General features: G+C 53.1%; 1 protein-coding gene across 1 annotated transcript in view; it reads right to left on the bottom strand.

Annotated features, from left to right (window-relative positions):
• The window catches only part of LOC309410751 (uncharacterized protein), a 28,781-nt gene extending 23,618 nt beyond the window's left edge, over nucleotides 1-5,163 (bottom strand). Inside the window, 6 exon segments of the mRNA XM_082007197.1 lie at nucleotides 429-656; nucleotides 1,946-2,052; nucleotides 2,784-2,949; nucleotides 3,352-3,434; nucleotides 4,161-4,217; nucleotides 4,412-5,163. Coding sequence (XP_081863323.1) covers nucleotides 429-656; nucleotides 1,946-2,052; nucleotides 2,784-2,949; nucleotides 3,352-3,434; nucleotides 4,161-4,217; nucleotides 4,412-4,510 — 740 coding nt within the window. The 5' untranslated portion in view covers nucleotides 4,511-5,163.
• Nucleotides 5,164-23,980: the final 18,817 nt, after the last annotated feature.

Here is a 23,980-nt window from a genome sequence, read left to right as displayed (position 1 = left end):
ACTTCTTGCCCCAAAGAGGCCTTCTGCACTCAGCCTTGCAAGGACTTGTCAGTACACAGGTGCTACACTGCTTATGATGGCCCTGGGCAAATGCCTCCCAACTCCCTTTAGCACAGCCCTGGCTAGCAAAAGGGCTGTACGAGAGACAGAGCTCTCTTTATACTGGTCTCAACCGCTCACCAAGAACCACTTAACGGCAAAAGCACTGAAAGACGCAATCTCTTTTCCAGTCCGGGCTTACTCAGAAGAGCTGCTGTCACTCAGACCGTTTTTTCTGTCCTTTCTGCGGAAGGCAGTACTTTGACGAGGGACAGAAACAAGGCTGTGCAGAATGGCTGTGTTTTAAACGTGAGCACAGCCCAGCTAGGAATCCAAGCAGCAGCCACAAAAGATCACGCTGGCAACAGCCACATTTAAAACACCTTCACCTGTCTTGAAGCTCCTTCTTCTCCAGGTCCCCCTTGACTTGTAAGCTCATCACTTCCTGAGTCTCCTGGTTTATCTCCTGTCCCGCTTGCTGCTCTGCCCGATCCTTGAGGACAGCTCTACCCAGCGTGATGGGCTGCCGGAGCTGTACGACGGATTTTAGATGGGAGCAGTTTACAAGTATAGATCCAGAAACCCTCATTTGCTCTGCCTTCAGCTCAGACAAATCTCTGAAGAAGAATAAAGAAAGAGCTCATGTTCACGCCACCATCTTTAGCAGCCGACTCACCTCTGAAGCACGTAATTGTGCAACAGTAAAAGCTGGCAGGAAAGATGACATCTTCGTTGCGGACGAATCATTCATCTGACACTTTGGGACCAGGACACATCTTGACAGGTGAGCAACAAGTCTAGGGACGGTTGAGAAATGAGCCTGTTTTCTCCTCAGAGAGAGGAAGAAATGGAGGGCACAGCCAGAAGTCTTCATGAGCCTCTCATTACTCTTATTAACTGTTGCTCCTGCTCTCTCTTATTAATATCCTCTAGTTATCATCAACAGATGTAAGGCATTTTACCAAGGTCCCCAGCTTCTATACCTACCTAGGGGATCAGCCTTAAGCGGGCTATTATTATCAACCCTTGGACTGCTAAGAGGCTCACAACAATATCTACAGAATAAACATTCCAGCAAGGTGCTGTAAGAATAAGCTTAAAATGTTGTAGCAAAAAAAGCACAAATATCACAAGAATTGAATAGTAAGTCAGGCACACTCCACACACTAAGGATGGCTTATCGCCAAAGAAGGTAAATGGCTGACAATAACCCAGAGTTGGAAATAAACTGCATGCTGACACCAGAAGAAGGTACTATTACGGCTACGCTACATTTGTTTGTGTAGAAGGCAACTGTGAGAAAGGAACTTCAGAGAGCCCAAATACAAGAAAACAATCACAAAAAGAGGTATTGGACTAAGCAAAATTAATTGGATAAATGCAGAAACAGGGTAGAGAAGATATTCTTTCTCTCAGCAATGCTGGTACAGGACTAAGCACATACAAAGCGACCAGAATAAATGTAAGCTGGAATTGAGAAGAAAAAAAAAAAATATATCCATGAATGATCTCTCCATCGGGAGCAGTGGGAAAAGAAACTCAGTGAGATTTAAGGCAGATTTTCATCATTCTATAGAAGGGACTGCTCTACGTGCGGCATGCATAGCGCTGGTGAGTCTCTTCCAATGTGTCCACACACGCCTGTGTCTCTGTGAATATGCCCAAACATCACCATAGTCAAGTCACCTGAATAAGGCCCCTGCATTGCCTATAGCCCGAGCCCCTCAGCGTTACCTGAAAACCAGCATCGAACAAAATGCTTCTGAAAATAGCCTAAAGCACGCTTAATGCTTTAGGAGAAATCTGAGCTTTAGCCACAACTAAAGTTAACATCGAGGCTCAAAAAGCAGGTGTGAAGGGAAGCTACAGCTCTTCTGCAAGAGCTCTAGCCTTAGCTTCTACTCACCGGTCAGTGGCAGTCTTCATTGCCAGGAAATGGCGGCGGAAGGTTACCACCTGGCACCACAGGCCGAGGAGACGGTTATGTTCACCCCTTAAGTAGCTGTCATAAAGCTGAACGTGCAAAGACAAAAAGAAATGCCAAGTCAGCCTTCGCTGCCACTGCACAAGTCTCTCTACACAGGAGAGACTACAGCCACCATCCCCAGGTCTCCTTTAGCAACCACTGCAACAGGGGCATCAAGGGCTCAGGAGCCACCACAGAAGCATCCTCAGCAGACCTGCCACCTGACTGCCAAGAAGGGAACGTCCACGCTCCTCCTGCAGGAGTGGACGGCAGCAAAGCAAACTGATCACGATTCCTCCTCTCGCCTTGCCGAGGTGTCCAGCGGTCGTGGTGGAGGAAGACAAAAACAAGCCCCTCCGAGACCCGCGTCAGATTTCCTGCCAACAGGCTGTTACGGGAGGTAAGGGAGGCCTGCCTTGTTCTTCTGCTGGCTCCTCTGAACCTCAAAGCACACAGTCCTCTCTGGTCTCCACTGCTCTAGACAGACACCTCAGGACTATTAAAAAGACGAGCGGTCCTCTGTGACTGCCCTGCAGTGCCCAGCAACAGCAAGCATTTGCCTCCAAGACCGAGCAGTACGCTCACAGCAGGTGGGCATCTTCCATCACCACAATTTGCTGACACTCCTCCATCTCACACCCCTGGCTTCTGCTCGTCAACACCAACACAGCCTCAACAGAGCCACAACCTTCCCACAGCAAGTCCTCTAGGCCACAAATAAAATGCACTCGCATTCCACCCTGGCATCGCCCGTGACGCTCCCGTAGCCGCTCCTTACCTCACGTTCAGCGCGCCGTTCACTTTCCCTCAATTCCAGCTCCTGCTGGGCCCTCATCCAATCCGCCGTCAGTTTTCCAACATTTTCTCTGAGGGCTGAATTAACCTCATTCGCTTTATCGAGGTGCTCCCGCAGGACAGTGTTCACTTTGGCCAGCTTCTTACACCTTTGAAAGGGAGAAACAGCAATGAGGCCTCTGAACAACTGCTATCCACAAGCAGCATCCCCGTCATTTCCCAGCTCCCTCCACACAGACTTTGTTGTCAAACCGAGAGGCAGTAGAAGTGCTTTCTAGCATTAACTGAGAGCTCTCTGTGAGGGCAAGCTCATTTGCTTAGGCTGGAAAGGGTCCTTTGGAGGTCGCCCGGAATAGACCCCCACCCAAAACAGAGCTGTTCAGCACACACCCCTAGGACTGCCCCACGGAAAACAGACTGTGGACCTTTCTCCTTTCAAAGCAGCTTGCCCAGCCGCTTCCCCTGGGGTGACCAGCTAGCACTGACAGGTTTCCCCTCACTTCCACGAGCATCCAGTGTATCAAGTATGAGGGAACGCTCCTTCCTGGTACCTTTGCTGCTCCTCTTCCCACTGAAGCAGTGCTTTCTTCAGGGGGTGCTCTTCGGCAGCTTCCCACCTGCCTGCAAGGGAGCCCTGAAGGAGAAAGGACATGTTTAGTCAAATTCTCCTGTTCCCTTCGCTCCCGTCAGCACCCATCGCTTTCCCCTCCCTTTGCTGGCTATCATCTCAGGAGCTCGGGGCTCCTTCCCGGCGTAACGGTGTTGTGACTACGGACAGGAAGGGAGGGGAGGGGCGTTACTAGCTAATGGCAGCAGCTCTCCTCAGTCTCCCACTGTTGCACTCTCACAGCGAGGTATCCTCAGCTCATGACCGCGAGCGCTCACTTCGACCCGAACCCCAGGAACGCTCTCCCACTCTCCTGCCCTTCGTTCCCTGGGTTCACTTTAGCCATGAAGCAGAAAGAAAAGCGCAGAGCCGGCTCTGCATGTGGAACGCCAGCATTCTCGCCTTCCAACATGCCATGTTTCAAGCGGCTCTTTTTCAGAGACAGCCATGTAGCGTACCAGGCAGCACAGCCCTCTCCCGAGACCTAGGACAAACGCTGCTCCAGCAGCAAAGCCCTCTTGCACGCAGCTAAAAGCCTTCCTGACAGGCTTTTCTGGATGGGCATTTCTGCGCCTACCGGCTGCTCTATGAGCGGCAACCGGACAAACCACCGACGGGCAACCGTACAGGGCTTCCTTCCAGCCTCAGGTGGCAGAACCTCGTTTTCCTCTGCCCCGGCTTCGGGGAGCTTTGTGCTGTCTGCGTCAACGAATGCTACGCAGGCGACCTCTCGTCCGCAACCTGCACACTCACCCCTGCTGCTCCCGCTCGCCGCTCCAGCTCTCGACACCGAGCCCGGTACTGCAGGACCTGGATGGGCACACACAATGGCCATGAGCGGCTGCAGCCTGTGAGGGGCTCGGCTCCTCCCGCCCCGGCTTTTCTCCCGGTCCCGACAGCCCCAGCACCGGGCCCTGCCCGGCGCTGCCCACACGGGCAACAGGGAGCCGTGGCGGCCCGGGGCAGCTCTCGATACGGGCCGGGCAGGCGCCCGCGTTCCTCACCTTCGCCTGTAGCAGCCGCACCAGCACCGCTTGGCGCTGCCGCGCCTCCTGCGAGCTCTGCAGCCGGCGCCGCAGGGAGGCCTGGCTCCGCGCCGCCATGGCCCCGCTCGCCAGCTCAGGCGGCTCCGGGCCGCGGGCTGGCGCCTGCCGGACCGGGTGGAGCGGCTCACCCTGCCCGCCGGGCGCGACCGGGAGCCGGGCCGGGGGCCGGGAGCGCTAGGCTCGCTCGGGGCCGCTCTGTGGCAGCGCTTCCCTTCTCGCTCCTCGCTGACGATGCCGCGCCGGGCTGCGGGGCTGCCGCGGGGGAGAGGCCGCCCAGGCAGCGGTTTGCTCCGGCGCGTTCTGCGCGGAGACCGTTAACGGCCGCGCAAAGCGCTGCGTGCAGCACGCGCTCCGGGGAGCGTCCGCGAGAGCAGGAGCGGCGGGATGCAGCCCCTGGCACCGGGGCGGCGATGGGGCGTGTGGGCACCCTGGGGCGGGGGGGCTGGCACCGCGGCGGCACGGGGAAGCTCCCTCGGCCAGGGCAGCCCGCGGAGCAGCGGCAGCTTTCGGCTGAAAGCTCAAGCTTCAGCCCTTGGCTGCGCTGGAGCAGGAGGCCCCGTCTGGTGCGAAACCCAGAGCTCCGCGGGTGGAGTCGCTGGCGCTTCGTCTCCCCGGTTGCAGCACGAACGGGACGGGCTGCAAGCAGAAAAGAGAAAACACGCTGTGGCAGACAGAACTGCAAACCCACTGCCAGGACAGCCTGCTCTGTGACTGAAGCTCGCTGTCAGCAGCTCGTGAAGAAAGACAACAAACACACACGGCAAGCGGGGCTCAGTCCCCTTTGCCCAGACCAGGCTGTTACGTGGATTCCCTTATCCGCCACTCAAGCCCTGAGGCTGCAGAGCTTACACTTACTTAAGTAACGCTTAATTCCTGCGCTTGCGAGCTAATCAAGAAAAAGGGCTAGTTCCCTGGCCAGGGTGCTCCTCCTCCCTGCTCCGCCACGCTGCGGGCGTCCCCCGCATCTCTCTGGGAAGCGCCACAGCCTCAGCAGTCCGGCTGCTGTTGGATCCGCTCCCAAGGCATTTGGGACCGGCTGATGTTTTGTACCTTCCAGCTTGGCAGTCTGGTCTCCACCATCGCCCAAAGTCAGCAGAGTCGGACAGAAGATCACACCAGTGATGTCCAGCAGTTCAATTTCTGTTGCGATGCTGACAACACGGCCAGTGTCGTCTTTGACAGCGATAGTCCCGTGGTTCTGGTACGCAACAGCTTGGTCGTAGCTGCTGATTAAGGAGTCCAGCTCTTCCAGTTGAGAGCACACTGTGCCCCACAATGTTCCTAAGGGTACGGACCAAGTTGTAGGCAAGAATTCCACCAGCATTGGTGTGAGGTTTGCTTTACAGTTTCTCTAACACCGTCCACAAGTTTCTGGCACTGTAACATTTCAGAGAGGGACAAGGACTGGTTTAGTCTTCACATCGGTGCTGTGCTTGATCATCAGTCGTCTCAATTGTCTGTGAAGGATTCTGATGATGTTTCCCATGAAGATGTGCGAATATATATTCCCACAGATATATGTATGACCTTCTTGGCCAAAGAAGCCATGATTGCGGCTGCCAGAAGGAGCAAGTGGTGGGTTCCTGGCAGATTAATTAACTTGGTGCTCTGTAGGCAGCCGTAATCAAAGTAAAGGCAGTTAGAGAATGTTGGTGTCCTATGGGATCCTGATTGGTTTGAGTCACCTCATCTGGGTCCAAGCCTCACCGGCTTACCTAAAACACCAGATGCAGCACTGACCAAGCCTGTGACAGGAAATAGATCTTAGATGATTAAGATTTATGTGCAGGTTACACTGCCCTATCGACACAACTACCTGGGCAATATTGGAAATGTGGAGAAAGGGCATTCAAGCATTTGCCCGCGGCCCGGGGTGCGAAGTGTATTCCAGCTGCAGGAAAAGCACCCACAGCGGTTAGAACCAGTATCTCTCCCGCCTCTGTAGCTCACAACTACCAGTACATATAAGAAAAAGCACTACACCCCTCTGATGGAGTGCAGCACTGAGTTCCACCCGCCTGTAAGAGCTCTTATGCCATGGTTAGGGCTTCTTGAACCACAAAGAGCTCTTGCAAACAGCTAACTACATTACTCATAACTAAGTAACTAAAGCAGAGCTGTGTGATCGATACTGTTGTCATTACAAATCCAAAGTAGAGCACCATAGAGCTCCCATGAAGAGAATTAACTCTATGCCAGCCAAACCCAGCACACACCGGCACCATTATAACTAAAGGCCCATACACCCGTTCAGTTGCAAACACAGGCGTAAAATATATATAAACACAGACACAATTAGCGTCACAGACACCACACCCCGCAAAATTATTCATGCAAGAAAAGTCGCACAAACCAGTACGCATACGACTGCAGATACCATTACAGATAAAGACACGATTACACGTGCAGTTGCAGATACAAGCACACTTTCCGTTACACCTACAACTCCAGCCCCCGCTTGCGATACCGTTACTGATGGAGGCGCCGGTAAACAGGTGTGGTCCGAATGCGACTGAAGATGCACATACAGGTGCCCGTACAGACGCAGACACAGGCACAACGAGGCACGCAGGTACCCACAGAGATACCACTGCAGACGCGGATACTGGAACCATTAGAGAGGCCGTTGCAGATGAAGGTGCCAGTGTAGATGCCCGGGCAGACGCAGACACCCCTGCCGAAACACATGCAGTTCCTGATGCGATTGCAGGTGGAGGTGCCACTGGAGATGCAGGTGCCCCTCCAGATCATAGACTCCTAGACTCATAGAATGGTTTGGGCTGGAAGGGACCTTTGGAGGCCATCTAGTCCAACCCCCCTGCCATGAGCAGGGACACCTTCAACTAGATCAGGTTGCTCAGAGCCCCGTCCAACCTGACCTGGGATGTTTCCAGGGATGGGAACATCTACCACCTCTCCGGGCAAGCTGGGCCAGTGCTTCACCAGCCTCACTGTCAAAAATGTCTTCCTTCGATCGAGGCGAGATCTTCCCCTCTTTCCGTTTAAAACCGTTACCCCTTGTCCTACCGCTGCAGGCCCTGCTAAAAGGTCTGTCCCCAGCTTTCTCAGAAGCCCCCTTTAAGCCCTGGCAGGCTGCACTAAGGTCTCCCCAGAGCCTTCTCTGCTCCAGCCCGAAGCACCCCAACTCGCTCAGCCTGTCCTCACAGCAGAGCTGTGCCACCCCTCTGAGCACGTTTGTGGCCTCCTCTGGCCCCGCTCCAACAGGCCCGTGTCTTTCCTGTGCTGAGATACCCTGCATGTGCCGCTGCAGATGGAGACAAAACGGGACATGCAGAGGCCCTTGCAGATAGAGACAGCGTTGCTGATGCAGATACCGTTGCAGAGGAAGGTATCTTTGCAGAGGCCGTTGCAGACGCAGATGAAATTCAGGATGGAAATGCAGATGGAGATACCTCTGCAGATGCCGACAGCATGGCAGATGCCGACAGCATGGCAGAGGGAGACGCCGCTGCAGATGCCCAGACCATTGCAGATGCCCATACAGGTGCAGATACCATCGCAGGTGCAGAGGCCATTCCAGATGGAGATACTGCTGCAGATGCACAGACCATTGGAGATGGCGTTGCAGATGCAGAGGCAGTAGAAGAAGAACATTTGCTGGGGGGAGACACCACTGAAGACAGCTTTGCAGACGCCCTTGCAGATGCAGATGACACCACTGCAGATGCACATACAACCACAGGTGCCCTTGCAGATGCATGTACAATTGCAGACACAAATAGAGATGCAGATGCCAGTGTGGCTGCAGACACCGTTCCAGGTGCCATTTGCGGATGCAAATACTGTCCCAGATGGCACCAGCCCGCACCCAGGGCCTCCTCTGTGCCAGCTGGTCCAGCCTGACGTTTGCTGGCAGATGACAAATCTCCCACCAGCCACCCCACCTCCCCCCGCACACTCTGGGGAAGATGCAGGCACTCGCCCCCGCGCCAGTAGCCGGCACCGGGCACATGGGCTGCCACCCAGGGTCCAGCTCCAGCCGCCAGTGCTGAGCGCGTCACGGACAACGGGCTTTGGGGGCAAGCGGGGCAGGCCAGGCTCTGCTTCCTGCCAAGGGTTTGACTTGTCTCCGCGGGGGGCCGAAGGCCTCCCTTCCCCAGGGGATGCTGCACCTCGCAGGGTCAAGGGCCCAGCCTGCGGCACCGCAGCGTAGCGAGTTCCCGGTAGAGAGGGGGCTGCTCCCCCCGCTCCCTTGGGGTGAGCCCTGGCACCGCCTGCCTGAACCTGCTCACGTGCACGATTCTGGGCCTCCGCAATATACCCGTCCCCGGGCTCCGGACAGACGAGACCCAAACGCCGTGTGGCAGAGCCGTCCCCAGGTGGAGACGCCGCTGTCCGTCCCCGGAGCGGCGAGAAGTATTCGTGCAGAGCCGCTTGGGGAGCTCGGTCGGAGGAGAAAGGGCCCTGGAAAAAGGCTCTCGAGGCAAAGACCAACATTACCCTTCACACAATGTGAAAAGCAGGCTTCTGAGAACGGGACCCGTCCCTCCACCAGCCCGGCAGCAAAGCTTGCTAAACGAGGCAAAAATGCTGGCTACTTCTCGCCTCCCTGGTTAATATTCCCTGTCAAATTGGGCCTTAGCGTGAGAGAGGCTGTCGGGGGGAAGAGGATGAGACAGGTTATAGCAGGGAAAACGCCCAGGCCCAGTATGGCCTGGCTTGAACGAAGGTAGGCACAAGCAAGCACTTGCGAGTGAACACTTTATTGCGAGCACAAGGGTGTAAGGTCTGTCCTTGGTGCCTGGTGGAGCTGCCCAGGGGCTCTGCACCTCTCTTGCCACACGCCTCCTCAGGACGTCGTCCACAAGCCTCCCAACTAACGCCCTCGCTTCTCATACGGGCTGCTGGGGCTCGCCTTGGACAAGTGCGTGACGCGCACCGATCTGCGCCGTGCTCCTGTCTGGGCAGGCGGCTTCGGACCTGCTGGGGGGACGGGCTGTCTGGAAACGCGTGCGCCCGTGGCGGGGAGGGCGTTCTCAGCGGGACAGCTCTCCTTTCCATCTCGTGGTCTTGGCGGTTCTGCTACACGGCTTCCAAAATGAACTTTGGGGGTCCGTGCAGTTTGGATGCCCTCCCTGGCAGCCGTGCGGCTCAGTCGCAAGTCATCGGCAGTGGTTGTGTTTGCCAGTGGTTGCGACACAGGCAGCTTTGCTCCCTTGCTTGCTGCCAGGCTCCGCTGTTCAGACGCTCTGGGCCATCCTCGTCCTTCTTCCCCACCCTGCCTTGAGAAAGGTGTCTGGGGTGGCTGCGGCTGCCTATTGGAGACATTTCCCCTGGGAAGCTCCAGGATTTTGGAATCGCTGCAGCAAGAGTGTTGTTTAAACGGGGAAGCCACAAAGGATTCCATGGTGCAGCAAACACCGTCAACAACTTCTCTGGTGAGCCTGGCAAGGGAAGCCTCTGAAAATGCTCCGTCGGAAGCTGCCATTTCCGCCTGCCCCGATTTCTCTTCCTCCCATTTGCCCACTCGGCTGGCTCCTTCGGCAACAGGCTGCTCCTTCCGCCTGGCTGCCGGCCCTGGCTCGGACGCTTTGGGTGTGCTGGACGCCAAACGGTTGCCCAAGCTCTCCAACATGCTCGCTGCAAGCTCTTTGGCCAGCAGGGCAACCTCCTGACAGCAACCTGGAGGAGAAGTCTCCAACGGCTCTGCTCTTCCGGCGCTGCCGCTCATTGTTCCTCTGATCGCCAGGGCAGCCCTCCTTAAAACCCAGGCACACTGATCCCAAGGAGCCTTCACCCTCTCAAACACCTCCTCCACCACAGTCTCAGCCACCTCTCCAAGCTTCTGGGCTCCTGCTGCAGGTTGTTGTGCAGAGGCAGCTCGGAACCCGCTGGCTGCATCGCTACTGACCCCCCGGGGCAGCTTGGCACCTTCCTGTCCCAGCTCAGCTTGGGAGCAGGTTTGGCCCTCGTCGCAGGCTGCTTTCACTCTTCTGCATCGCCCCGATTTCAGGGAGTCCTTTCTGCTCTTGGGTGGAGGTGAGCAAGATGGCTTCCGAGGGCGCAGCAGCCACTCTGCCAGGCAAGATGTGTTGCTCGCTACCAGTGGCTTGGGGACGTCCTTTAATTTGGGCAGCTCTTCCCGAAGCCTTTCCTGAAAGGAGACAGCAGGTTGTGGCTCGCTGTTGCCTGGACAAGCGCTCACGCCCCTGCGCGCTGAGGCTTCACGCGGGCCCGGGCCAGCGCTCTGCTTCAGCCACGCGTCGCGGGCAGACGAGAAGGGCTTCCCTCCGGCCTCCCCGTGCTTCACGTGACCGTCCTGCCTGTGCCCGCCCCAGCACCCTGCGCTAGCTCGGCTCCGAGCCGGCTGGTCCTGGCCCCGCCACAACGCCCGGCCCAGCAGCACAGCCCTCGCCTCTTCTGCGCCGACTGCCTCCCCGAGATGCGGCAAGTAAAGCCCCAGCCCTCGGCAGCGCGCCGCCGGCCGCTGCCCGCCAACACTGAGCTTTGCCTACCTCTTCTCGCCTCGACCTTCTCTCTGCCTCCAGCTTGAGCCTGGCCAGGTACTCCCTGTACTCATTGAACTCCTTCAGAGTGCAAACCACCTGCGGAGAGACGAGGGCAGAAATGCCCCGAGTGCTGTCAAGCCAGCTACGCAGACTGCCTTCCCCGAAACGGCCCGAACCCAGCGGTTCGGAGGGCAGCTGCTCCCCTGCACACCCGCCCTCTGCGCTCGGGGAACCCCGCTCGGAGGGAAGCCTTTTTACCAGTCCGACGATGTCCAAACCTACTTTGCCGTCGGCGGTGACGTAACCCCCTCTCTTCAGCCTCCGGATGTTGACTTTGCGCTTGTGGTACACCCGCAGGTGCGGGTCATGCAGGCTGTTGTACTCTGTGCGCGTTAGGCGACAGTAGGGATCTCCCAGGTCAAAGTAGCACGAGGGCCGGTGAAGCTGTAAGAGGGATGTTCCGGACTAGGAACGGGGCAGCAGAGCGCAGCAGAGATGAACGCACCCCCGAGCTCCTCCCTCGCACAGGGCGGCATTTCCAAACCTCCGAGGTACAGGCTAATCCCGGGCTTACTTCCCACCCAGAGGAAAGGTCTCTCTACTTCCGAGACTCTCCAACGGAAAAGCGGCCCTGTGCCCCCATCCTCCGTCTGGGGGCTGTCTACTGTTGCTGTAGCAATACAAGGAGCTGCGTACTGCGGGCGTGAGAGGGCTGTGCCCGGCGCTGCAGCTGGAAGGAGCTAAGCTGAAGCGGTGCCTACAGCCGGGTCTTTTCCTCGGGCAATTCAGTCCGATTGCAAAATGGGAGGTGCCACAAGCCGCCCTTGTGGAAAGGGAAAGGTAGTGGGAAGAGCTGACTCCAACACTCTTCTCCATCCACCTCTGGCCAGCCTGGAACTACGGGCAAGTCCTCCTTCCTCTCGGCACCACGGAGCCAGGCGCTTCCCTCGGCTCCCCAGCCCTGTCCGACGCAAGGGCTGCAGCTGCCGCTGTACGGCAGGTGGCCACGAGGGCTTCTCTGCGTGACGGGGACCCCGCCAAAGAGCAGAGCTTTTCTACCCCTTTCTACTGCCTTTACCTTTTCCCCCAGCTTTGCCCTGCAGAAGACAGGCTTGCAGCCGGGCGGCATCGGGACCTTGAACCCGAGGGGGAGGTCCAGCAGCCTAGGGTCCATCAGCCCAGCAGCTCCTTCTCCCGGGTCCCGTCTTCTGTGCCCGCACTAGGAAGACAGAGACAATCAGGCGCTAGCTCGACAGGCCTCCTGCACGGCCCTTGCAAGACAGGGCACGTCCCCAGGGCCCGGAGCAGCCCCCCCATGGCGCAGGCTCCCCAGCCCAGCCCCCTCCAGCGGCCCGCTGCTCACCTCTCTCCCCTTCCCTGGTGCGCTCGGCATTGCATCTGCCTTTCGGACGCCAGCAGCGACACGGCGCTCCATGGCCTCTTCCAAGAGCTCTCCTGGAGCTGCGACCCTGCGCTGGCACCTCTCGCTCCAGAGGCACCCAGCTGCGGCCGCCCCAGCCAGTCCCCCAGCCAGCGGCTATAGAGCGCAATCGCGCATCGTTCCATCATCGCGTTGCCACGTCGCCACATTGTCACCTCACTGGGTTGCCGAGACGCCGCCCGGCTGCTGTCCACCGGGCGGTGGGGCGGGCCCGCCTGGAGGCCTGTTTGGACAGGCCCGAGGGCCACCCGCTCTTGCTGACCGGGCTTTGAGAGGCCATCTCCACAGGCCCCTTCCCACCTCGACTGTTCCGTGCTTCGGTGAAGCCAAGCCGGCATCCTCGCCCACCGGCAGGAGACGCAAGGGACTGCCGCACCAAAGGTGCTCGGGCTTGGCTCGGGTTTACCCCCTTTTCCTTTTCCGACCTCTTCCCTGTCACGGGCAAAGCAGCCTCAAGTCGGGGACTTGCGCTGAAGAAGCGGATGCAAACTGACCAGAATAAATGTAAGCTGGGAATGAGAAGGAAAAAAAATACATCCATGAACGACCTCTCCAACGGGAGCAGCGGGAAAAGCAACTCAGTGAGATTTAAGGCAGATTTTCATCATTCTATAGAAGGGACTGCTCTACGTGCGGCATGCATAGCGCTGGTGAGTCTCTTCCAATGTGTCCACACTCGCCCGTGTCTCTGTGAATCACCAAACATCACCATAGTCAAGTCACCTGTTTAGGGCCCCTGCATTGCTTCTAGCCCGAGCCCCTCAGCTTTAGCTGAAAACCAGCATCGAACAAAAACGGTTCTGAAAATAGCCTAAAGCACGCTTAATGCTTTAGGAGAAATCCGAGCTGTAGCCGCAACTAACGTTAACATCGCGGCTCCAAAAGCAGGTGTGAAGGGAAGCTACAGCTCTTCTGCAAGAGCTCTAAGCTTCTACTCACCGGTCAGTGGCAGTCTTCGTTGCCAGGAAATGACGGCGGAAGGTTACCGCCTGGCGCCACAGGCCGAGGAGACGGTCATCTTCACCCCTTAAGTAGCTGTCAAAGCTGAACGTGCAAAGACAAAAAGAAATGCCAAGTCAGCCTTCGCTGCCACTGCACAAGTCTCTCTACACAGGAGAGACTACAGCCACCATCCCCAGGTCTCCTTTAGCAACCACTGCAACAGGGGCATCAAGGGCTCAGGAGCCACCACAGAAGCATCCTCAGCAGACCTGCCACCTGACTGCCAAGAAGGGAACGTCCACGCTCCTCCTGCAGGAGTGGACGGCAGCAAAGCAAACTGATCACGATTCCTCCTCTCGCCTTGCCGAGGTGTCCAGCGGTCGTGGTGGAGGAAGACAAAAACAAGCCCCTCCGAGACCCGCGTCAGATTTCCTGCCAACAGGCTGTTACGGGAGGTAAGGGAGGCCTGCCTTGTTCTTCTGCTGGCTCCTCTGAACCTCAAAGCACACAGTCCTCTCTGGTCTCCACTGCTCTAGATGGACACTCCAGGACTATTAAAAAGACGAGCGGTCCTCTGTGACTGCCCTGCAGTGCCCAGCAACAGCAAGCATTTGCCTCCAAGACCGAGCAGTACGCTCACAGCAGGTGGGCACATTCCATCACCACAATTTGCTGACACTCCTCCATCTCACACCCCTGGCTTCTGCTCGTCAACACCAACACAGCCTCAACAGAGCCACAACCTTCCCACAGCAAGTCCTCTAGGCCACAAATAAAATGCACTCGCATTCCACCCTGGCATCGCCCGTGACGCTCCCGTAGCCGCTCCTTACCTCACGTTCAGCGTGCCATTCACTCTCCCTCAATTCCAGCTCCTGCCGGGCCCTCATCCAATGCGCCGTCAGTTCTCCAACATCTTCTCTGAGGGCTGAATTAACCTCATTCACTTTATCGAGGTGCTCCCGCAAGACAGTGTTCACTTTGGCCAGGAAAACCTTGGAAAGGGAGAAACAGCAATGAGGCCTCTGAACAACTGCTATCCACAAGCAGCATCCCCGTCATTTCCCAGCTCCCTCCACACAGACTTTGTTGTCAAACCGAGAGGCAGTAGAAGTGCTTTCTAGCATTAACTGAGAGCTCTCTGTGAGGGCAAACTCATTTGCTTAGGCTGGAAAGGGTCCTTTGGAGGTCGCCCGGAATAGCCCCCCGCCCAAAACAGAGCTGTTCGGCACACACTCCTAGGACTGCCCCACGGAAAACAGACTGTGGACCTTTCTCCTTTCAAAGCCGCTTGCCCAGCCGCTTCCCCTGGGGTGACCAGGTAGCACTGACGGGTTTCCCCTCACTTCCACGAGCATCCAGGGTACCAAGTACCACTCCTTCCTGGTACCTTTGCTGCTCCTCTTCCCACTGAAGCAGTGCTTTCTCCAGGCTGTGCTCTTCGGCGGCTTCCCACCTGCCTGCAAGGGAGCCCTGAAGGAGAAAGGACATGTTTAGTCAAATTCTCCTGTTCCCTTCGCTCCCGTCAGCACCCATCGCTTTCCCCTCCCTTTGTTGGCTATCATCTCAGGAGCTCGGGGCTCCTTCCCGGCGTAACGGTGTCGTGACTACGGACAGGAAGGGAGGGGAGGGGCGTTACTAGCTAACGGCAGCAGCTCTCCTCAGTCTCCCACTGTTGCACTCTCACAGCGAGGCATCCTCAGCTCATGACCGCGAGCGCTCACTTCGACCCGAAGCCCGGGAACGCTCTCCCACTCTCCTGCCCTTCGTTCCCTGGGTTCACTTTAGCCGTGAAGCGGAAAGAAAAGCGCAGAGCCGGCTCTGCATGTGGAATGCCAGCATTCTCGCCTTCCAACGTGCCATGTTTCAGGCGGCTCTTTTTCAGCCATGTAGCGTACCAGGCAGCACAGCCCTCTCCCGAGACCTAGGACAAACGCTGCTCCAGCAGCAAAGCCCTCTTGCACGCAGCTTTTAGCCTTCTGCGGCTTTTAGCCTTCCTGACAGGCTTTTCTGGATGGGCATTTCTGGGCCTACCGGCTGCTCTACGCGCGGCAACCGGACAAACCACCGACGGGCAACCGTACAGGGCTTCCTTCCAGCCTCAGGTGGCAGAACCTCGTTTTCCTCTGCCCCGGCTTCGGGGAGCTTTGTGCTGTCTGCGTCAACGAATGCTACGCAGGCGACCTCTCGTCCGCAACCTGCACACTCACCCCTGCTGCTCCCGCTCGCCGCTCCAGCTCTCGACACCGAGCCCGGTACTGCAGGACCTGGATGGGCACACGCAGTGGCCATGAGCGGCTGCAGCCTGTGAGGGGCTCGGCTCCTCCCGCCCCGGCTTTTCTCCCGGTCCCGACAGCCCCAGCACCGGGCCCTGCCCGGCGCTGCCCACACGGGCAACAGGGAGCCGTGGCGGCCCGGGGCAGCTCCCGACACGGGCCGGGCAGGCGCCCGCGCTCCTCACCTTCGCCTGTAGCAGCCGCACCGGCACCGCTTGGCGCTGCCGCGCCTCCTGCGAGCTCTGCAGCCGGCGCCGCAGGGAGGCCTGGCTCCGCGCCGCCATGGCCCCGCTCGCCCGCGGGGCTCCGCCGCCTGACGGGCCCCGCGGCGGGGGCCGCTCCGCGGCCGGCCCCGGCGGACCGAGCTCAGGCGGCCCCGGGCCGCGGGCCGGCGCCTGCCGGGCCGGGTGGAGCGGCTCACCCTGCCCGCCGGGCGCGACCGGGAGCCGGGCCGCGGGCCGGGAGCGCCGGCCTCGCTCGGGGCCGCTCTGTGGCAGCGCTTCCCTTCTCGCTCCTCGCTGACGGTGCCGCGCCGGGCTGCGGGGCTGCCGCGGGGGAGAGGCCGCCCAGGCAGCGGTTTGCTCCGGCGCGTTCTGCGCGGAGACCGTTACCGGCCGCGCAGAGCGCTGCGGGCAGCCCCTGGCACCGGGGCGGCGATGGGGCGTGTGGGCACCCTGGGGCGGGGGGGCTGGCACCGCGGCGGCACGGGGAAGCTCCCTCGGCCAGGGCAGCCCGCGGAGCAGCGGCAGCTTTCGGCTGAAAGCTCAAGCTTCAGCCCTTGGCTGCGCTGGAGCAGGAGGCCCCGTCTGGTGCGAAACCCAGAGCTCCGCGGGTGGAGTCGCTGGCGCTTCGTCTCCCCGGTTGCAGCACGAACGGGACGGGCTGCAAGCAGAAAAGAGAAAACACGCTGTGGCAGACAGAACTGCAAACCCACTGCCAGGACAGCCTGCTCTGTGACTGAAGCTCGCTGTCAGCAGCTCGTGAAGAAAGACAACAAACACACACGGCAAGCGGGGCTCAGTCCCCTTTGCCCAGACCAGGCTGTTACGTGGATTCCCTTATCTGCCACTCAAGCCCTGAGGCTGCAGAGCTTACACTTAAGTAACGCTTAATTCCTGCGCTTGCGAGCTAATCAAGAAAAAGGGCTAGTTCCCTGGCCAGGGTGCTCCTCCTCCCTGCTCCGCCACGCTGCGGGCGTCCCCCGCATCTCTCTGGGAAGCGCCACAGCCTCAGCAGTCCGGCTGCTGTTGGATCCGCTCCCAATGAGAGGAGGGGTTAAAGGAATCTTAGCAGTTAATTAGTAGATGAAGCTTGAAATCTTGTTAGCTATTGTGTGAAGTAGTTAAAGCAGGAGAACTGTAGTTCCTCCCAAAGACAGGTCCTGATAAACTGAAAGGAGCAAGAAGATTTGTGGCTCCTCACAAGGACGGTCCCTGATAAGAATTAAGAACTTACCTCAAGAAACTAGCTCTGCGGTTTGGATAGAAGCCAAAAAACAACGGAGCCTGCGCAAAGTCAAAAGGTTACTAGCGGTGATGAAGAGGAACCACCGGCCTTCATCCCCACGACCCCTGACGACCACCACCAGGAGGCAACACGCAAGCGCAGATGGGAGGAGAACTCATTTTAATACGAAGCGGGGATAGATCATGCATATGTATAGGTATATTGCTAAACTTTATGTATATGCAACACTTTGCTGTATATATTTGAAGTAAGTGCCTCGTTGGGCGCGCACGGTTTTTGGTGGGACTACCCCCCCGTGCTGCCCAGCGCTGAATAAACATACCTACTTTACAATCTTACAGATTGTGGAGTCTGTTTTCCGCACGTCAGTTTTGGCGAGCCAGGCAGGAGACTCTCTGCTTAACCGCGGGACCGGCTGTGGAGCTGTCACCGAAATCGGGAATAAACCTCGTAACACCAATGTAGTGTTAAAAGGCAGGCATTCTTTATTCACGGCGCCGGGAACACGGGGGATAGCTCCTCCTAAATCGTGTTCGCTCGATCAGTTCAAAAATCAAACATTTATAGGCAAGATTAATACATATTCATCAAGTGTCCATACAATGATTGGTTAAGTATTCCTCGCCTACCATGTAAATGACCACGCATGCTCACTATAATTTCTTGGGATTTTACTTCCTTAATCTTTTGAGTCGGAGGGTTTCTTGAGTGGGTGGTCTCTGAGTCGGTGGTCGCGATCTCCCCCTGCCGGAATTACCTTTCCTACAAAGTTCACTTAAGCTTGGCAACACTCAATAGATCTTCACAGGCTATCGGTCCAGTATGCAATCATTCACCCCGCAGTCCTTTGTTTTAAGACAAGACTATAGAATGAATAATTACCTACCCACCGGACCGTAGAACTCACCAAGGTGTTCCTTCTTTCTGACTACTTGTTATTAGAACAAAACATAATACCATGATCACAACGTTACACTTAACTCCTTGATAATTAAATCAAGATGAGAAGGGTTAGGTGGGTTCTCGAGCAGCATTGCTGGTGCATAATGTTCTTATAGTTACAACTTTCTACAAATTCACAAACCTATTTTCTAACCCTATTTTATTTTAATTCTCTACCACCTTGGTTACATTTCCCCCCTTTGGAAGTTTTGAAATAATTTCTTTTCAATACTTCCATTACAAATTAATTTCCTTATTAACATTCAATCACTTTATTGTATGATGGTAGGAGCATTATTAGTTAGTCCATTTAAATTTTGGTGTTTTGTAGTCAATGCAAGTGTAATTCTGCTATCAATGGTAGCTCTTTTTGTAAATTTCTTTTTCAAACAATGATAAATGAATAATATTCTCAAAGATATTATTAATAATAATAACACAGTATCAATTAAAGGACTTCACCCAAGAACTCAAGTTTTATCCCTATCCACTGAAAATTTTATCAAACCAATTTTCTTGCATGTCTTGTTGCATTTCCTGAGTATCCTTTTCTATTTTTCTCAATAAGTCCAAATCATATTCAACATCCTGGGTAACATTTGGGATATCTATGCAACAATGATCTATCCTATCCCTCAGGTATCCACAAACTCCATGTTCTTTTAGTAAGAGCATATCTAGAGCTATCCTATTTTGTAGGGTCATCTTCAAAGTGGCTTGTAACTGTAAATTTAGTTGTTTAAATCCTTTCCTCATTATTTTGGCTAATCTTTTCACTTGACCTGTCAACTTATATAACCAATCCCTATTCCTGTAAGTTGCCAAGGGAGTCAATAAGGATTCTAAGGCTCATCCAAGTTTCACTCCTGTCGAGGGTTCATTCCAATCATCATCATCAATTTGTGATCTTTTTGTCCATAAAGTTAAAATTTTCAGAATCTCCCCTAAAGGAAGATTTCTTTCAGATTGGACATAATCTTGGCATTCCTAAAGTAATTTGTTTTACTTTCCCGTCCATTGGTAAATGGGTGGTCCAAGTTCCATCACTCATTGCCCAAACTAAATGTCCTGGGTTCTGAACTGTAGATCTTCTACAACTAAATATTGATCCCTTTCTAATTTTATATACACTAGTCAAATTTAAATCGTTCTTGAGTCCTCTGCACTAACACCCATATTTCAATGCAGCTGCTAAGGGAGGAACTTCTCGGACTGCTCTATCAACTGCACTGCAATTACATATCTTTTTACAATTCCACCAGGGTACTATGTCTTCCTTTTCCCTGGATGTGGTTCCCCTGTCATTAACTGATGGGAAAACTGTAAAGATTGTTCCGTCCCAGGCAAAACACCATGAAGTATTAGCCATATATTGAAATTGAGATAGAATAGTCATAGACCACACTGAATCCCATGCAGCCTCTGCCTCTAGCTTAGTCTGATTTTCACAATTATGGACTACATGTCCAGCTTCCTCGGGATCATGTACAGGGAGGCCTCTACTTATTTCTTTGCATAATTGTTTATCCCTTGTGCTTACTGCACTCAAATTTGTTGTTAAGATTCCCCATGGAATTGATTCACCTACTGCTCTTGGAATTGGAAGACATGCGGTTATTTGGGTTACATTTTGTGAATTTGCAAATTCTTTTATCAATCCTACCATTAAATTTTCTTCTGGAGTTCTCCTTGGAATGTATATTAGCTGCTCTGCTTCACTCTCCCTTCCAATTGATCTATTATCATCTCAAATAATGCTCCCAACATCATCAGTTTCCAAATCAAAACCCATTTTTCCATATTTTCCAATGATAATTTCTTAAACATGTTTTAAAATCAACTTTGCAGTCTCTGAATCCCTATTGATGACCTTCCATGACGGGGCTTTCTTCACTCGGGTGTCGTGTATCCCCGGTTCCACTCCTCCAACCTTGATTGCAGTATAAGTTGTTAACAGTACCTAGAATGGTCCCCTCCACTTTTCCTGCAGTGGTTCAGAGTTCCAAGTTTAAAGATCACCTGGCTGATACTGATGTACAGGCAAGTGACCTAGTCAGCACAATATATCTCCAAAGTGCTCCAAGGACTTTTCCTAAAGAAATTAGATACACTTGCAAATCAGTTTCCCCAGCTACCTTCATATCCCCTGGGATTAAAGGAGTCTGGTACAGTTTACCATACAGGACTTCATATGGACTTATACCGTCTCTTGACCTTGGTTGGATCCTGATTTTCAAGAGAGCTAGTGGTAAAGCCTGTGGCCACTTCAAAGATGTTTCCTGACAAATTTTACTTATTTGTCTTTTCAACATTTGATTCAATCTCTCAATTTTTCCACTCGATTGTGGCATCCAAGGGGTATATAAGTCCCATTTTATACCCAAAACTTTACTGAACTATTGAACTACATCTGCCACAAAGTGTGGTCCCCTATCAGAAGACATTCCCAATGGCATTCCAAATCTTGGTATTATTTCCTTCAACAACACTTTAACTCCCTCTCTAGCTTTGTTGGTGCGGTAAGGGAAGGCCTCCGGCCATCCAGAAAATGTATCCATTAGTACTAATAAATACCTGTACCCGTTCTGACTGGGTAACTCAGAGAAATCAATTTGCCAATAATCTCCTGAAGAATTTCCTTGTTTTATCATTCCTAGAGGTGGCCTCTTTTGGTTCATGGCGTTATTTTTAAGGCAGATTGGACATTTAGCTATTATTGATTTAACTATTCCTGTCATTCCTACACATACTACAGATGTTTTTAAACTTGAAACCATAGCATCTACTCCCCAGTGTGTTTGTTCATGTTTTTCCTCTGTGAGTTATGTCATAATTTGCAGGGTTACTATCACCTGTTTTTTTGTTTTACTGGTACTAGTGCAAGGATACCTCGTTCTGCGGCCTCTTTTGCAGCTTTGTCTGCCAATCGATTACCTATATTTACAGCCGTCTGACCAAATTGATGAGCTTTACAATGCATTACCGCCACTTCTTTCGGCCTCTGCACATCTTCCAGGAGTTGGAGAATTTCTTCTTTATACTTTATTGATGTTCCTTGAGCTGACAGCAGTCCCCTTTCTTGCCAGAGGGCTCCATGAGCATGGATCACACCAAATGCATATTTAGAATCAGTCCAAATATTCACCCTTCTTCCTTCAGCTATTTGCAGAGCCCGCCTCAATGCCACCAATTCTGCTTTCTGTGCTGAGGTACTTACAGATAGTGTCCTTGATTCCAATACCTCAGAGGTGGTGATGACAGCATATCCAGCCATTCGTTTTCCTTCTCGTACGAAACTGCTTCCATCTGTATATAGCTCCAGATCAGGGTTTTCTAGGGGTTCATCTCTCAGATCTGGTCTGCTGGAATAAACTTGTTCAATAGTTAACAAACAATCATGTTCCAAATTTCCTGTTGGATTCTCTGTTGACAAAAATATTGGATTGCTGGATTAACAATCGGTGTGGTTTTCAATTCCACATCATCTTGTTCCAATAGGACAACCTGATACTTCAGCATTCTGCTGGGGGATAGCCAGTGACCCCCCCCTTTTGCTCTAGAACAGTTATTACCATATGCGGTACGTACACCACCGTCTTTTGACCCATGGTCAATTTTCGAGCTTCTTGGATCAGCAATACTGTTGCTGCCACAGCACGTAAACATCCTGGCCATCCTTTACTCACGTTGTCAAGTTGTTTAGAGAAGTACCTCACTGGTCGTCTCCAGGGTCCCAGCTGTTGCGTCAGCACTCCAAGAGCCAGATGTTGCCTTTCATGTGCAAACAACTCAAAAGGTTTGGTCACATCAGGTAATCCCAGAGCAGGTGCCATCATTAATGCCTTTTTCAGTTCTTTGAATGATTTCTAACATTGTGGTGTCCAAGTCAGATACTGATCCTTGGATTCCTTTAAAGCCTCATACGGTGGCTTTACATACAATCCATAATCCAAAATTCAAAGTCAGCACCACCCAATCATTCCCAGAAAAGTTCTCAATTCTTTCAGGCTACTTGGTTCAGGAATTTGACGGATAACTTCTTTTCTTTCATTTCCCAATTGTCTCTGTCCTTGGGATATTTCAAATCCCAAATAAATTACTGTTTCTTTTCCTATTTGGGCCTTATTTCTGGAGACTCTATATCCTCCTTGGCCTAGGAAATTTAGTAAACTGATAGCAGAACACTTCCCTTTTGGTCCTGTCTCTTCCATATCTCTAATTCCTTTGCCAATTGATTCCCAAATATCGTAGGGCTATTTTTGAATCCTTGTGGAAGTACAGTCCATGTCAATTGGGTCTTTCGTCCTGTGGCCAGACTTTCCCACTCAAAAGCAAATATGTTTTGGCTGCCTATATCTAGAGGTATGCAGAAGAAGGCACCCTTTAAATCTAGTACAGTAAACCATTTATGTTCCTCTTTTAAGGAAGTCAGTAAAATATATGGATTAGCCACTACTGGGTGTATATCTTGGACTATCTGATTTATACCTCTTAAATCCTGAATCAATCGGTATTCCTTACCTCCGGATTTCCTTACTGGTATATGGGAGTGTTATATTCTGATTCACACTCTACCAATAGTCCATATTCTAAAAATTTTGTAATCAACCCCTCTAATCCTTTTCGAGCTTCCCACTTAATAGGATATTGTTTTTGTCTTACCGGTTTGGCTCCAGGTTTTAAAATCACCTTTACCAGCTCTGCCAATTTAGATGGTCCCAGAATTCCACTTGCCCAGACCAAAGGAATAACTGCATTTTCCACTTCTTCTGGAATCTGTTCTTCCCTGTAGGAATCCTGTAACATAAACACTCTTGCCTCTATGGCTTTTGATTCTGGCATTAACAACTTGATTTCTCCATCTTTGAAAGTTCTTTGTGCATCTAATTTACTCAACAGATCTCGTCCCAACAAAGACAGTGGACATTCAGGCATATACAGAAACTGGTGAGTTACCCATTGTTTTCCCAATTTAAACTTTAATGGCTCTAAAAATGGCCAATTTTCCTTCCGCCCTGTCGCACCAACAACATCTACTGATTTGTGACTAAATTTCCCTTTACATGTATACAATACTGAGTAAGTAGCTCCAGAAACTCTATTTCTTCATTCCCTAGCTTCAATGTAACCAGAGGTTCAGCTAGGGTTGATTCCCCCAGTCCCCTTCATAGTTCTTCATCCAGAGTCATTAATTTAATTGCCTGCAGAGCCGGATCTAATTCTCCTGCCTTAGGACATTCTCTTTTCCAGTGCCCACACTTCTTGCAAACAGCACATTGATCTTCTGCCAATCGGGGCTTATTTTCCTTCTCTCTCTGATATTCATTCCTTGTCCTCTCCCTCTGCCTATCCTGTTATTCCCTGCCAAAACTGCTAGTAGCTTTCCACCCCTTCGGGTTTGCCTCACCTATTTTTCTTTTACTCTATTGTTATATACAGCCTAAGCAATTTCAAGCATTTTACCTTAGCCACCCTTTCGGGATCCTCCTGATAGGTACCTGCAGTCTCTTTCCATGATCTTAAATCAGTAATTGAAAATTAATTTCACCACCACTGTTTCGAGTTCTCATCACATTTTCCCTTTTTCATAATCTTTACCATGGGATCATACAGATATATTCCATACTGTCTCTGCCATTCTGGATGATTTTGTAGTGTAAAGAACAAATCAATATAAGCCATTTCTTCCCATTTACCCTCCTTTTTACAAAACAACATTAATTGCAAGATGGTGTTATATTGCAATGTCCCATTTTCTGACCATTTCTCCCCACTGTCCAACCTTGGACATACATTGGCCACCAATGACTGCAATATTCAATTAATTGCTTCCGAGTCAGAGGATCACCTCCCAGATCTTTCCAATGCCTCAAAATACAACCCAAAGGTGTTTTTTGTGGGATAGATCTTTTACTCGGAAATGTTCCCATCTTCCCAAGACTAGTGGGTGTGATTGTGCACTATCACAGGCACTAGTCGGAGGGACCCC

This window comes from Phaethon aethereus (assembly GCF_964289735.1).
Source record: "Phaethon aethereus genome assembly, chromosome: 16".
Lineage (NCBI taxonomy): Eukaryota > Metazoa > Chordata > Aves > Phaethontiformes > Phaethontidae > Phaethon > Phaethon aethereus.
Note: the sequence above shows the minus strand (reverse complement) of the source record. Positions and strands in the feature narration are given on the sequence as shown.